The 16433-nt window shown below is 33.6% G+C and overlaps 2 protein-coding genes across 2 annotated transcripts in view; both read left to right on the top strand.

Moving 5' to 3' along the window:
- Positions 1 to 7999, top strand: part of LOC141343823 (protein strawberry notch homolog 2-like) — a 42666-nt gene extending 34667 nt beyond the window's left edge. The window contains exons 31-32 of the mRNA XM_073848481.1: positions 396 to 586; positions 2332 to 7999. Coding sequence (XP_073704582.1) covers positions 396 to 586; positions 2332 to 3455 — 1315 coding nt within the window. The 3' untranslated portion in view covers positions 3456 to 7999. The remainder of the gene's footprint in view (positions 1 to 395; positions 587 to 2331) is intronic.
- Positions 8000 to 9467: 1468 nt separating this feature from the next.
- Positions 9468 to 16433, top strand: part of LOC141343822 (regulator of nonsense transcripts 1-like) — a 40421-nt gene continuing 33455 nt past the window's right edge. Inside the window, exons 1-2 of the mRNA XM_073848480.1 lie at positions 9468 to 9656; positions 14593 to 14956. Coding sequence (XP_073704581.1) covers positions 9576 to 9656; positions 14593 to 14956 — 445 coding nt within the window. The 5' untranslated portion in view covers positions 9468 to 9575. The remainder of the gene's footprint in view (positions 9657 to 14592; positions 14957 to 16433) is intronic.

Below are 16433 nucleotides of genomic sequence, written 5' to 3'. Positions count from 1 at the left end.
GTATTTTTACATGTCATTTAATTAATAGCTACTTCTTACTACTTAGTTAGAACTTTTTAGGTTTATTTTTTTTATATATGTCTATAGTATTTTAAGATTTTGTATTCTATTTTGTTGTATTTGAGCTTTATTTCAGTTAGTAATTAACAATTTACATTAATTTACATTCAAATTGAAATTAATTTAAATTTAATTTGAATTCAAATTTAGATTCGTTAGAATTTATATGGAGAGAAATCCTGAAATGTTTTCTGAAAAAAAACATCATTTCTTTACGGCTAAAGAAAGAAAGACATGAACATCTTGGATGACAACGGAGTACATTATCTGTACATTTTTGTCCTGGAAGTGAACTTGTCCTTTAACAGTGTTGTGTGTCTGTGTGTTTCTCATAGGAAGGGTAATTGTAAGATGATCGAACAGGGCCAGGAGTGTTTTCTGGGGATGCGTCTCAGGCAGTATCACATGTTGTGCGGAGCGCTGCTGAGGGTTTGGAAACGAGTGTCTGACATCGTCTCGGACATCACCAACTCCAGCATCCTGCAGATCGTACGGCTCAAAACCAAACAGAACAGCAAGCAAGTTGGTGAGTTGACGTTTTGTTATCTGTTACTTCCCAGTCCTGTTTGCTAGTAAATTAATAGGGCTGCTCGATGAATCACATTTTAATCATGATCATCATTTGTGCTTCTCTTGAGTTGCTTCTCTTGAATTTTGCCGCTGATTAATTATCCTGAAAACATTTCATTTTAATTTGCCGTTTCTGTTCTCTTGCATTGGTAACAGTTATGGTTGCCAGATGTCAAGATTTTAAATCTCCTGATCAGGTTTATTTTGTCAACCAGCTGGTTATTTATGCTGAAAGAGTTTCATTTTTATTTTGCTGTTTGTGTTATCTTGCTTTGGTTACAAACTTCAACAAGCGTTCATAGTTGTGGTTGCCAGATCTCAAGATATTAAATCCCCTAATCAGGGCTTCAGCCCAGTGGTTTACTTGATGTTCCCAATCTGGCAACCATACAAATGTAAAAAAATAAATAACACTACCGGTCAAAAGTTATTAAACAGTAAGTTTTTAACGTTTTTAAAGTGGTCTCTTTTGCTCACCAAGCCTGCATTTATTTATTCTAAAGTACAGCAAAAACAGTGATTTTTTTTTAAATAACTAAATATATATTAAAATATAATTTATTCCTGTGATTTTAAAACTTGATTTTTAGCATCGTAAGTGTCACATGATCCTTCAATAATCATTCAAATATTATGATTTGCTGCTAAACCATTTATTATTATTATTATTATTATTATTGAATATTTTGTTGAAATGGCTGAGTAGAATTATTTTTTTAGGTTTCTTTATTGAATAGAAAGTTCAGAAGTACGGCATTTAGCTGAAATAGAAATCTTTTGTAACATTATAAATGTCTTTATCATCACTTTTGATCAATTTAAAGCAAAATAAAAGTATTAACTCCAGGCTTTTGAATGGTATAGTGTATAATGTTACAAAAGCTTTTTATTTCATGATGATCTTTTGATCTTTTTATTCATCAAAGACTCCTGAAAAAAAATTACTCAACTGTTCTAAATAATAATAATAATAATAATAATAATGCTTTTGAACAGCAAATCAGCATATTAGAATGATTTCTGAAGGATCATGTGACACTAAAGACTGGAGTAATGATGCTGAAAATTCAGCTTTGATCACAGGAATAAATTACATTTTAAAATATATTCAAATACAAAAACAGTTTTTTTAAATAATAAAAATAATTCAGAATTTAAAATGTAATGTAAAATAAAAAAGTAACACAAAAATATAAAATAAAATAACAATCATTACAACAGCTCTATTAATACATTTATTATAACATTCTCAGGCTGCATTTATTTGTACATTAAAAACACATGCCTTCAAGGAGGGGGTCTTAAAAATGGCCAAAGAATATCATTTTACTAACTTATTAATTTAAATTTAAATTGTGCTTCGTTAGTAGGCTCTAATGTTAAAAATGTTTAGTGTTAAGTAAATATTTTGAATTGTTTTGTAATTGATTTTTTTTTTTTTTTTTTTTTTTTTTGAAAAGCAAGACAAAACTGTAAAAAGCAAATATTGTCTGTTTAATTTATGCAATGGTGAAAAAAATTGGTAAAGTACATTGGGGAAAAACATTCAAAACTGGTAATTGGCCCAGTGTTTAATTTTGTTCAACATCGTCCAAGAATTTTCATTTCGGTGCATCCCTATTATCGTGCATTGGTGTGGACGCTATATAGTTGTCAATCTTGGTGTGAACCAGCCTTATATGTCCATTTCTCTCTCTTCAGGTATAAAAATCCCAGAGAACTGCGTATCCCGTGTGCGCGCCGAGCTCTCTCGGATGGATGAAGAGGTGAAGAAAGCCCGTCGAGAGAGAGAGCAAGTCGCAAACGACCAGCGCCTGCGCCAAGAGATGCTGGCCAAGATGCTCAATGCCCGCAAGCTCATGGCAAACCCTTCCCACTCCCTTCAGAACCGTCTTCACTACCAACGATCCCTTTTACCCCCTGTGGCAAAGCCGAAGAGCGAAGCCATCAACGAGGTCTTGGATCTAACCATCAGCCCCTGCCCATCGCCGGACATCAAAACGCCAGCGCCAGACCTAAACGGCATGAGAGGACGGCCGTGCCCGTCTGTTCCCGAGACGTTCAACCTGGAAGATTTGATCTCCCAGGAGCAGCAAAGACACAGACAGGTGGCGTTGAACCCGAACGTGCGCATGTCGGCAACACACATCCCACAGCAGCACATTCACACACTAAAGCAAAATCATTCGTCGTTCGGGGTGCTGACGCAACAGCAGCAGCAACAGAGCGTCTCACGCGCGCAACCGTCTGCGCAGTACAGCACGCTTCTCTCGCAGCTGCATCGAGGGCAAGACACGTCGCTCATGCTGCGGCTTCTCACACAGATGCAACAGCAAACCGGCGTGTCGGCGCAATCCCAGCGCACATCTAACGCACACTTGTTTAGCTCACACGCACAGCTATCGAAGCAACATGCGCAGCCGTCGCAACCCCTAGCCGTGCAGTCGCACGTCCCTCAGCCTGCTACAGAAAGAACAAACGACGAGTTCGAATTCGACGACTTAGACTTCAGTTACCACTCGCCCGATTCGCAACTTCAGCACCCGTTCTCCTCACAAGCCCTGCCATCCTTGACTCCGCCCCCTCCTCCTTACTCCTCCTCCCTCTTTGCTTCGGCGCCGACAAGCTCCTCCCTCTCAGACTCTAGCTCCTCCTCCTCCCACTTCACGCCTTCGTCCTCTTCCTCCGAACAGACGCATCTGTTACCGAACGGCCACGGCAATATGGACGCCCTGGAGACGCTAGATCACATGATCCACGGGACGCCCTCGGATCACCGGCAGTCCGTCATCCAGTTCAAAACGATGGACTGGGACGCCACCTAGAGTCTCAAACACGCACAGTTAGAAGAGTTTTTCCCAAGTCATTCTCAGTCCATAAGCTAGGAGAGTTGCGTTCGGTTCGTTGGCGAAGACGACTTTAGAGGAGCGGTTCGCTTTCAGAGCAAAAATTTACAGATAATGTTGGCATTCAAGATATTCATGTCTGTCTGTCTTCAGTCGGAAAGAATTGTTTGAATTTAATTATCCGCATATAGTGGACTTCTTTGGTGCCTGTGAGTTTGAACGTCCAGAATGCAGTTTAAATGCAGCTTCAAAGGGCTCTAAACGATCCCAGCCGAGGAAGAAGGGTCTTATCTAGCGAAATAATCAGTCTTTTTCTAAAAAAAACAAAACTTATTTATATAGTTTTAAACCTTGAATGCTCATCTATGTCGAAAAACTCCCATCTCATTTTCTCCTCCAGCTTCAAAATCTAATATTCTGATTAGTGATGTGCGGATGGCGGTTATATCCGCGGGTCGGGTAATAAAAAAATGCATTCTGATTATTTGCGGGTGGGTCGCGGGTGGATGAGATAAATCAATAATGATGCAAATGTTAACTACATTTTCTAAAACTTGAACGTGTTTTAAATACGTTTTTCATCAGGCAGACGATTTCATCTGTGTCTGTGTGTGTTCGAGAAGTTACGGTAATGCAGTGTAGTGCATTGGTCGGCTTTGCGTTTGGTCAGTCAGTTAACGTTATTCTTTTCTGCGTGGATTTGGCTTAAAATCATGAGTGATTAAACGTATATAAGTGTGCAGCGATGTGCAGCGATCAGCTGAATCAATCTGCTGTTAAGAATGAACCATCCATTTATCATATCATCATGCAAAACTAAGATTACAATAAGTGTAATATGACAATCGGGTGCGGTTATCTAAATCAGAGAAAAATATAGGTGCGGGCGGATAATTTATTTGAAGCTGCGGATTCGGGTGACGATTGAGCCCATCCGCGCATCTCTAATTCTGATTGCTGCTCAAAAAACATTATTATTATTATTGTGTTGAAAACAGCTGAGAAAAATGTTCTCAGGTTTTTCTTAGAAGATCAGCATTTATCTGAAAAATAAATCTTTTGTAATCTTTTAAATGTCTTTATCATCACTTTTAAACAATTTAAAGCAGCCTTGCTAAATAAAAGTATTCATTTTTCAAAAATTCTAAAGAATATACTAGCTTCAAGCTTTTTAGTGGTTTGGTGTATAATGTTATAAAAGCTTTTTGTTTGAAATAAGTGCTGAAATTTTGATCAAAGAATCCTGAGAAAATTTAATCGGCTGTTTTATATATTAATAATTATTAAATAATATTTAAAAATGTTTCTTGAACCGCAAATTAGAATGAATTCTGAAGGATAATGTAACACTGAATACTAAAGTAATGACGCTGAAAATTCAGCTTTGATCACAGAAATAAACTTCAAGAGTAATTGCAAGTTTTGCCTTTTTTTGTAAAGAGCATTTGATGATCTTTGCACGTTGACTTTGTAAACCCTGGGTCGGTACTTCTGCAGTGATGTACAGTGTTGTTTTTGACAACCATCTTAGATTTAGTCTTAGTCTTTTGGACTAAAATGCTTATTAGTTTTAGTCAAATTTTAGTCACTTCTAAATGTGATAGTTTTAGTCCAATTTTAGTCGACGAAAAGTCAAAAAGGTTTTAGTCTAGTTTTAGTCAAAAAAAAGGGGAAAAAGTCTTTTAACAAATTAATGTAGGTCAGTAAGTATTTTGCTGTTGGGTAGTGTCACTTATAAGTTGTGAAAATAGCAGATCTATAGTTCAACACAATGTGAGCTTCCGGATCGACTATTTTCACCAATAATTACAATAATGAAGGACTGGTTTTAGACATAAAAGACATATATTTGAAATACACCCATAGGTCCTCTCACCGTTTGCGACCACCCTGTGTGCAAACTGCCGCCATCATGGTTAATCGTCTGTCTGTCTGAGTGACAACAATGTGACGTGTTGAGCGTAACCAAACAAGGATAGAATGCTAAAACGGCTTGCCATACTAGTATGGCAAATAGTATTTAATGCTAAAACGGCTTGCCATAGCGGCAGATACTTTTTCGGTTTTAATTGGCATGCCCAATAAGCAGAAATGTCATGCATTTTAAACGTCTGACGGACCACCCACTAACATTTTCGTCTATTCTCGTCTCGTCAACGAAAACTCACACACGTCTCGTCATGTTTTAGTCATCAACGAGCCATTTTTATCTCGTCGTCGTCTCGTTATCGTCATGAAAAAAAAGTGGCGTCAACGAAATGATTTCATCATCGTCATCGTTGACGAAAACAACACTGGTGATGTAGGACAATTTTAAGAAAATAAGGAGTTTTTTGACATGCCCTAACTGTCTTGAACCAGGATGCAAAACTAGACAAGTCAAGCATTTAAGTTTAAAAAGTATATACATTTTAATTTATTTTTAGTAAATGACCAATCGTTTCGCTAGATAAGATCCTTCTTCCTCGGCTGGGATCGTTTAGAGTCCTTTAAAGCTGCATTTAAACTGCATTTTGGAAGTTCAAACTCGCAGGCACTATAGAAGTCCACTATATGGAGAAGAATCCTGAAATGTTTTCTTCAAAAAACAATTTCTTTATGACTGAAGAAAGAAAGACATGAACATCTTGGATGACAAATGAGTACATTATTTGTACAGTTTTCTCGGAAGTGATCTACTTCTTTAAAAACACACGGGCACTTGAAATCGGTTTGGTTTTTGTTTGCCTTATTTGAAGCAATAGGGCTTTTCCACCCACCATTTCATCACATCAGACATTGAGGTAAAAGAGAGTTTATTTATTAAGATATTGGTGTATACTGTTTCCTGTTCTAGGGAGTTTATCTTTTTCGAAAATAAAAGCCTTCTGTTAAAGCAGTGCCTTTATCTCCTTCAGATGCAGTCTTGTGTACGTATATATATATATATATATATATTTCTAGACAGAGTAGTGCTATATTATTTATTTCCACCGGCGTCGGTCTCCTCGATCGCATGATTCTGAAACTGCTGTTTGACCCCTTAACCCTGTGAATTTCTCATTTCTTTCTACATTTCAGTAATCCGAAAACACAGGGACAGATTGGTCAGATTCGTTCACGATCTAATGACGGCGGCGCTCACGAGCAGATCGCTTTCTGCGGAATACTTTCTCAGGTATCGTATAGACTCGTCACTGTCCAAGCAAAAGACTATTTTATAAAATATAATAGGCTGCGGATGGAGCTTTTGGGAATCGATAACCAAATTATTTATTAGCAGACTTAGTTGTGAACGAGCGCTGAAACCACTGGACCTCTGTGGAGCCAGAGTGAGACTTAGCAATAAAAACCAAACGCATATTATGGAGAATAAAAATCAAATACTGCCCCACGAACAACTCGCGATTCTCTTTATATCTGTCTGTTCAGAAGTGATATTTTTGAATTGTGTTGGAAGAATATTATATTTGTTATGCGGAATAAACAGATATGTTTGTTTGTTTGTTTGTATGAGGTCAATGTTTTTTCCTTTGGTCTTGTATTCTCGTGTAGTTGGAATGGAAGCAAATGTATTGGCGTCTTTGCTATTGCTGTACGTATTATTATTATTATTGTTATTAATACTATTATTATTGTTGCTATTTATATCCAAGGGACATTACTAGTAGAGGTAGACTTTGTTATAATCACGTGTAGAAGTTCAAACACTTTTCCAATGCCTTGTCAGGGTTTTCTTTGATTTCTCCCGCTCCCAAAACACAGAATCCAAGCCACCAAATCGAGCTGCACTGCCCCGCGCTCCGTGTTACTTTTATTCCTTTACGCGAAATTCAGTTTTTTTCCTCTTTTGGGTCGGGCGTCTAGATTCCCGTCGCACCAAAGTTTTCTGTGCAGTTTTTGCAGGCTCCGTTCGGTCGTGCTTAATCTCAGGAAAAGTCGAGGGAAAGAATGCGCCGTCGCATGATACTGACTACTGTATTCTACAGGCCTGGCTATCGTATTCTAGACTTGAAGTATATGAGAGAAAATGCGAATTTAGGAATCTTGCTCGAGTATTACTACAAGTTCTCTCCTTTTGATATGATTTGTTTTTGTATGCAAGCAGTTTCAAAACTGGATCGGTGATATGAACAAACGCAATCCGGTTCACGGGAGGCTGTGATTGGCTCCGGTTACTCAGTTTAAGCATTTTTCGTGTGTAAAAACCCAGTACAAAGAAATCACAAGTGAACACTTTAATAATACAAACAAAACATTTATTAAAACTGCTACTGATTGTATGTATTGTTGTCGTTGCTGTTGTTGTTATTATTATTATTATTGTTATATTATTAATGTTTCCAGTTAGAATTCTGTTCAGCACTTTTACTTTGGGCTTCTTTGTTTTATCCCAATATTTATGAGTTTAGACAGAACTGTAAATAGTGTAAACAAATGTGCCTTTTGACTCATTCTGAACGTTTTCTACATTTAACAGAAGGAATATATTGTACTGCAATATAATTTTTAACAAACAATAAAATTTTAAGAGTTTGTTCAAATTCTTGTGTCTGTGCATTTTTAACAACGCTGCTTAAAATTCTCAAAGCATAATCCTGCATAAAAGCCAGACTAAAGTTTTCTTCCTTAGCCCCAACATCAAAGTTTGCTGTTCTAATTGTTGTGTAAATGCATTCATGCAACTTCTGAGCAGCATTAAATGGTAAAAGACACCTAAATCCTACCTTAGAAGTGCTTTTGACATGTTTTTTTTTTTCAGGTGAATAGGCAAGGTGCCAACCAAGAAATACCATGTTAGTACCTCAGAATATGAACTTGCTGAGTTAAGGTTGCTCTGTGCCTGCTCAAAATAAAGTGTGAAGAAGATACAATGCTGCATAAAAGCCAGACCAAAGTTTTCTTCCTTAGCCCCTAATATCAAAATATACTGTTCTAATTGCTGTGTAAATGCATTCATGCAACCTCTGAGCAGCATTAAACTGTGTAAAGACGCCTAAACACCACTTCAGAAGCGCTTCTGTGCCACCTTTGTGGTGTAAATTTGGCATAGGTGTTTCTTCAGGGAAATAGGTGAGATGCCAACCAAGAAATACAATGGTAATACCAGAATATGGAAACCTATATTCCTGCTCAGCCCCGAAGTGTATACTTGCAAAATGTAATTGCTGTATAAAAGCATTTATGCCACCTCTGAGCAGCATTAAACAGTGTGTAAAGACGCCTAAATGCCACTTCAGCAGTGATTCTGTGCCACCTTTGTAGTGTCAACTTGGCATATGTGTTTTTTCAGGGAAACATGTGAGCTTCCAACCAAGAAATACCATGTTAATACCTTTAAATATAAACTTGCCAAGATAAGGCTGCTTTGTGCCTGCTCAAAATAAAGTGTAAAGATGCAATGCTGCATAAAAGCCAGACTAAAGTTTCTTCCTTAGCCCCTAACATCAAAGTTTACTGTTCTAATTGCTGTGTAAATGCATTTGTGCCACCTCTGAGCAGCATTAAACAGTGTGTAAAGACACCTAAATGCCACTCCAGAAGTGCTTCTGTGCCACCTTTGCAGCATAAATTTGGCATTGGAGTACCACTTCCATAGAATATGCTAATCATTCAGCTTCTGTATTATCTCATCACTGAAAACTGTCTAAATTTGTGTATTTACATTTTTTAAATGTGTAATTATTTTTATTTTAAGTAAAATATTTTATTTCAAATAAAACGTATTTGACTACACGTGTTAGAGGCGTCACATAAACATCAAAAATAACCCGCAAAATGACTTTTTTTTCCTTAAAATCATTAACATTGACACAGAGTACTGTAGAAACCTGTCCGTGAGTCATATGTGAATTTCACTGTCATGTTACGGTCAGGTGTTGTTTGTTTAGTGGTTCTCCTGCAGGTGCCAGCAGCGTCTTCGAGACGGACGCGCGTTGTTGCGCGACGCTGCTGCAGCAGGAAGAGAGTGCGCGCCGCGGGCACGAGTAACTGAACTATCATGATGGGGAAGTAACTGTCAAACGCAGAAGAGCCTGAAGAGAGACATTTTCACAACTATTTGTCTCATTCCTCAAACTTTGCGGTGCGATTTCAGTGAAGGGAGCAAACGGCGTGAACATGTTCTCTCGAAAGAAGAAGGAGACGACGAATAAAACGCCTTCAGCTGCAAAAAAGAGCAACTCCGCGCAAAACGCTTCGGTAAGAGCAACATCCCTTCTCTGAGGAAAATTAAACACCGAGTTTAGTTTAGTGATAGGCTGGTTATACTACTGTAAACGTGTTTAAAAGAGAAAACACGTTTAATCTGACGCGTTTGCAACGATTGGTTTAATTTAAACGGTTAACAAATTGATTCATTTTATTGTTTCCCTCATGTAACGTTAGTCCACAACAAAATTGTGTTTAGAAGGCTAAAGTACTTTATTCTTTATCGATATTGGACATGTGTGGGAAGTACGATTCATTTTAACGAGTTGGTTTGTTCGGATGATTCGTTTCAGTCAACCGGATCACCCCAGTCGAGCGAGTGCGAATCGGTTCAATTGAATCATTTAAAAGAATCAGCGAGTTCGCGAATTGATATCGAAGTGTTATTCATTGTTTAATGTTGCGTATTGTTGACTAGCATTGCTGTAAAGCTTTCTCTGGTGAAAAATGCCTGGTGAAGAACACTTAAGACGTAAGTCTTGCTCTTTGTTTCGCAAACAATACCAGAAATAAACTGAGAGGAAGTCATGTAAGAGTCATATCAGAACAAGCAACAGTTTAGCTGTACACTTCCAGTTGGAAATTAGAATAGAATAGAATTCACCAGAAAAGGCCTTCACTTGTTCTTTTAACAGAAATGGCAAGTTATTGATCTGAAGAACATATAATTACTTTTTTGAGTCTCCATTGAATCATATGGTTGAGCTCAAGAAACCTAAACAGTCAAAATGGTTCTTGATACAAAGATAGAACTTTAAAAAAAAATTAAAGACATTATTTTTGTCATAGTAAATATTGTCTAAAATATTTCTGTAATATTAACTCAAATTGCAAAAAAAAAATATTAAACATTTTGATATTTAAATAAAGATTTGTAATATTAATAAATATTCTGTAAAATCATTTATTTGTTCATTATTTACTCACTTTGCAATAAAAAAAATAATATTTATTATAATAAATGTGATATAATACATTTGGCTGTAATATAGGTATATGTGGTGTCTGATAATTCATTTGTATACAATATTCAAATTGCAATTGAAATATTTTATATTTAAAAATATAAAATTTTATTTAATATTTAAATATTTAACATTTAACAAAATATTGCTGTAATATTAATTAAAATTGCAAATAAGAATATTGAACATTTTGATATTTAAATAAAAATGTGTAATTTTAATAAATAAATAGTTAAAAAATATTGAAATGTTTATTATTTAAACAAATAAATAAAAATTAAATATAACACATTTGGCTGTAATATTGTTAGATATGGTGTGGAATAATTCATTTGTACACAATATTTATTCAAATTGAAATATTTAATCTATTTAAATAAGTTAAAAAATATATTTCAATTATTTAATATTTTAATTTAACATCTAAATAGCATTTAAATACATATTTATGTAATATTAACTCAAGTTGCAAAGAAAAATGTTGAACATTTTGATATTTAAATAAATAAACAATAATATTTTGTAATATTAATAAATATTCTATAAAATAATGTATTTGTACACAATTTTAATTTAATATCTAAATAATTAATATTTAAATAAATATTTCTGCAATATTAACTCAAATTACAAATAAAAAATTAGGTTGTAATATTGGTAAATATGGTGTCAGATAGTTCATTTGTACACAATACGTACTCAGTTAATTGAAATATTATTTAATATTTAAATAATTAACCTAAATATTTAATATTATTATTATTATAATGAATATTTCTGTAATATTAACTCAAATTGCAAAGAAAAATATTAAACGTTTTGATATTTAAATTAAGATTTGTAATATTAATAAATATTCTGTAAAATAATTTATTTATACATTATATTTGCTCACATTGCAGTTCAAAATATAGAAATATTTATTGTTTAAATAAATAAAAAAAATTGTATATAATACATTTGGTTATAATATTGGTATATATATGGTGTCAAATAATTCATTTGTACACAATATTTACTCAAATTGCAATTAGAATATAATTTAATATGTAAATAAATAAATAAAATAATAATTTACATTGCAGTTAAAAATATTAAAATATTTATTGTTTAAATAAATAAATACAAATTGAATATAATACATTTGGTTATAATATTGTTAGATACATGATGTCAAATAATTCATTTGTACACAATATTTACTCAAATTGCAATTAAAATATAATTAAATATGTAAATTAAAAAAAATCACATTGCAGTTCAAATATTGAAATATTTATCTTTTAAATAAAAAATAAAAATGTAATATAATACATTTGGCTATAATATTGGTGTGTGTATATTAGGGCTGTCCCCGACTATGAATTTTCATAGTCGAATCAGAATTTTCGAATCTTTCTATAGTCGACCGATAGTCGAATCATCTAGGCTTATGTGTGTGTGTGAATGGGTTGGGAGGGGCACGACACTATAGTCAGCAGGAGGGTAAAACAGTTTTTATTTTATTTTACACACTGCACACAGCAACAACTTTTAATAAAGCGACCAAAACTGCCTGCCAACTGACAGACGAACTTATTTAGGTTTAAATAAAAACACAGAACGCGTCTTTTAGTTCTAAAAACGCGAGGCGCACAGCACTGCCTTTTTTGCTAAGCAACGACCGATACAGCTGTCCTGTCAGTCAAATCAAAGGATTATAGCGCGAACGCTCTAAAATCTTAGTTTTTTGCTGTTAAGTAAACTGTCATATTAGCAGAAACCCTAAATAATACAGCTCCTGGTTACCCACGATAGACACCAAAGGTTTCTCCTCCATTTCTTGCAGTCTCCGGACTTTTGAAGCAACGGTAAACTTTCACCATCACAACTGAAGGCCCGCCTCTCCATTCATTCGATTGGACAATGGAACGCGAATGACGTTGGGCGTTTTTCCGCTCAGAGTTGATTTTTTTTTTTTCAACTTCAGGCGCTCAGAGCGCTCCTGCAAAAACGCGAGGCGCGGGGGGCGCATAAACAGAGCGCAGAACGCTCACTGCCAACAGAAAACCATTCAAAAGAGGCGCCTCCAATTGCAAAAACGCGTTCGGTGTGATCGCCGCCTAATCCCTGCCGTCAAGATGGTCCGCATCTCATGGATCAGGGCAAGTGAAAATTAAATCTGTCACAGGGGTGGTTAGATTTATTCACAAACACATTAAAAATATTTATTGAACGCTTCTTTCTTTTCACTTTTGTTTTTACTGCATTATCATAATCAAAGGCTGTATATAACGTAATATAACCGTACAAAACCAGTAGTTCTGTGTGCAATTAGACATTGAGCACCCCCATATTGCCAAAATGGTATGATGCTCGTTTCACCCGCGAAGATTCGACTGTGAGATCGGTGGTCGAATCAGGCTCCGCATATCGATGCATCGAATCTTCGACTATTCGGGGACAGCCCTAGTGTATATATATATATATATATATATATATGGTGTCAAATAATTCATTTGTACAACATTTACTCAAATTGTCATTTAATATATTATTTAATATTTAAATAAATAAAAATGTAATAAAAAAAAAAAAAAATAAAAATATATATATATATATATATATATATATATATATATATATATATATTAGGGCCGGGACTCGATTACAAAATTTAATCTAATTAATTAGAGGCTTTGTAATTAATTAATCGAAATTAATCGCATTTTAATCGCATGTAAATATTTGACCTGAGAACAGTGAGAATTAAGATTTTTACATGGATTTTTAGTATACCATTGAATAATGACTGAATACATAAGCTTAAGCAACAAAATATTGTTTATTTTTGTTCAACCAAGTCCAACAGACCAGTGCAATATTGCCATTAAATGTAGCAAGAGGCACGTTCTTTAACGAGTCTTTCATTCCGAGAACTCTGCTCTTGTGTTTGCTTAATTATGCATTTAAACGTTAATGACCAAACCTATCATTATAAATGTTGCTACACATGGAATAGTTTTTATCAGGTTACAAACTGATTATTTATCACTCAAACCCCTTTCTCTACCTGTCCGTTGGTCGCGTATATCCTCCATGTTTGTAGTTTTTTAACATTTTTTATGCGTGTTTGTAGTTCTAATCGAATCCTCGTTCACGGCGCAGTGTGTTGCGGGAAATATTAGCAATTAAGAGTGTGCATTGATCGTTAAGTAGTAGACCATCCGGGAATCTTTGGAATACTTTTTAAACATACTACGATTTGGGACATACAATACTATTTAGGACGGACGCAGCTTCTTTGGTATAAGTTCTTTGGCTTGTCTGAACGCTAGTTGGTGCTCCAGTATAATCGGTCCGTCGAATCTCAACCAGTGAGAAACGTTCCGCGGTGCAAAACTTAGTGCGATTAAAATGCGTTAAAAAAATTTAACGCGTTATTTTTGTGTAATTAATTAATCTAAATTAACGCGTTAAAGTCCCGGCCCTAATATATATATATATATATAAAAACATTTAAAAATATTTAATATCTAATATTTTAATATTTAAATTAATAAAAATTTTTCATATTAACTTTAATAACTTAAAATTAATAAAATGTTATTAATTAAATATATATATTATTAATTAAATGTGAAAACTTATTCAAAATAATAATAAAAACTATAATAGTATCTCGATAATATTAAAATAGCACTGATTCATTTAGTTTTTTTAATTAGCTTTATTATCATCTAAATACTCTATGTTTGTCATAAAATATAATTTTTATTAAATAATAAACCAGTATATTTGTAGATCTGTCTTCAAATTGACTCTCTTTCAATCACCTCAGCACATTAACCTCCATATTCATGACAAACTATTTGACTTGTCTCTTTAACCCTGTTCATAATATTCCTCTCCATAATCACCCATCATTCACGCTCCATCCCTCTCTTTCCATCCCATGTTAAACCCAGTTGTCCATCCTTCAGGAACACTCTTCCAACGACACTATCGATGGCCCCTGCACGTTGGCCCCTCCGGATTTAAGCCCCTTATCCTGCCCGGGAACACCGTCCGCCCACTCTAAGCTAGCGGGGTGCAGTTCACCTGTCGGGACGGTCAAACGCCCCACGGGTCTCAGTCGCCACGCCAGCGCCGCCGGCTTCGCCTTCCAGACGTCAGGGACGTGGGGCTACCATAAGGGCTACGTAAGGGCCGCTCTCAACTACGGACATGCGGTGGAGGGTGTGGAATCATCGGTCATCGAGGTGGAGGACATTCCCTCGCTGCTAAGAGACGTCGCCCGCTTCGCAGAGGCTGTGGAGAAGCTGAAGGACATGGTGCTGGGAGAAGGTAGGAGATTTTTGGGTGACTTCAGGTCGAAAAAGGTATTTTGGATTGATAGAATTATTTTGGATGGCTGTAGGATAAAATAATGATTGTTAAGTTGAATATTTTATACATTTTCTGTACTTTTACATGTAATATATATATATATATATATATGTATATATGTATGTGTGTGTGTGTGTGTGTGTGTGTGTGTGTGTATATATATATTAGTAAATGTTGGATAAAGAGAATTTTTGTAGACAGTAATTGCAATTAAAAGTGAGAAATATTTCATATTTAAGTAAATAAATGAATATATATAAATATATATATATATATATATATATATTATATATAATATTTTATAGACATATTCAACTTGCAATTCAAATATTGAAATAAATAATTAAAAATATAATACTTTTAGTAAATGTTGGATAGAGAATTTTTGTAGACAGTAATAGTAATTAAAATTGGGAGATATTTCATATTTAATTAAATATATGATTAAAATGGATAAAAAAATAATAAAATATATATACATACATATACATGCATATATGTACATATACATATACTCAAATTCCAATTAAAATATTTAATATTATGTAATATTTAAATAAATAAATAAAAATGAAATATAATACTTTTAGTAAATTTTGGAAAGAGAATTTTTGTAGACCGTAATTGCAATTAAAATTGGGAAATATTTCATATTTAGTTAAATAAATGATTAAAATGGAAAAATAATTATATATATATATATATATATATACACTCAAATTCCAATTAAAATATGTAATATTACGATATATTTAAATAAATATGTATATATATATATATATATATATATATATATAATAATAAAAACAATTATATGTATTATTGAGTCAAATTATATTGAAATTAATTGATGTTTTTATAGTTAATTTAAACTAAACCCATAAAAAAAACATATATATATAAAAACCTATTTCATTTGTAAATATTTCTGTAATATTCAAACATTTTTGCAGTTCAAAATATTTAATTATTTAGTATTTAAACATTTAATAAAAAAATAAAGATAATACTTTTGATTGCAATATTAGTAAATAATGTGTAACAAATGTATGTAATAATTGCAATTTAAAATTTTAATATTTAAATAAATAAATGAAATTTAAATAAAGTTAACAATAATACTTTTCACTGTAACATTAGTAAATACTGTGTAAATAATTATTCTTTATAATATTTATTCAAATTGCAATTCAAAATATTGAATTATTTAATATTTAATCAAATAAATAAAAATTAAATGTAATACTTTTAGTGAATGCTGGATAAAGAGATTTTTTTGTAAACAGTATGCGATTAAGAAATTGTATAATTTTTAAGTAAATAAATAAATAATTAAAGATAATACTTTTTTGGTAATATTAGTAAATGCTGTGTAAAAAAAATTATACATATATAGTATTTAGTCAAATTGAAATGGAAAATATAGAGACATTTA

This window comes from Garra rufa, chromosome 10, assembly GCF_049309525.1.
Source record: "Garra rufa chromosome 10, GarRuf1.0, whole genome shotgun sequence".
In the NCBI taxonomy this organism is placed as follows: Eukaryota; Metazoa; Chordata; class Actinopteri; order Cypriniformes; family Cyprinidae; genus Garra; species Garra rufa.
Note: the sequence above shows the minus strand (reverse complement) of the source record. Positions and strands in the feature narration are given on the sequence as shown.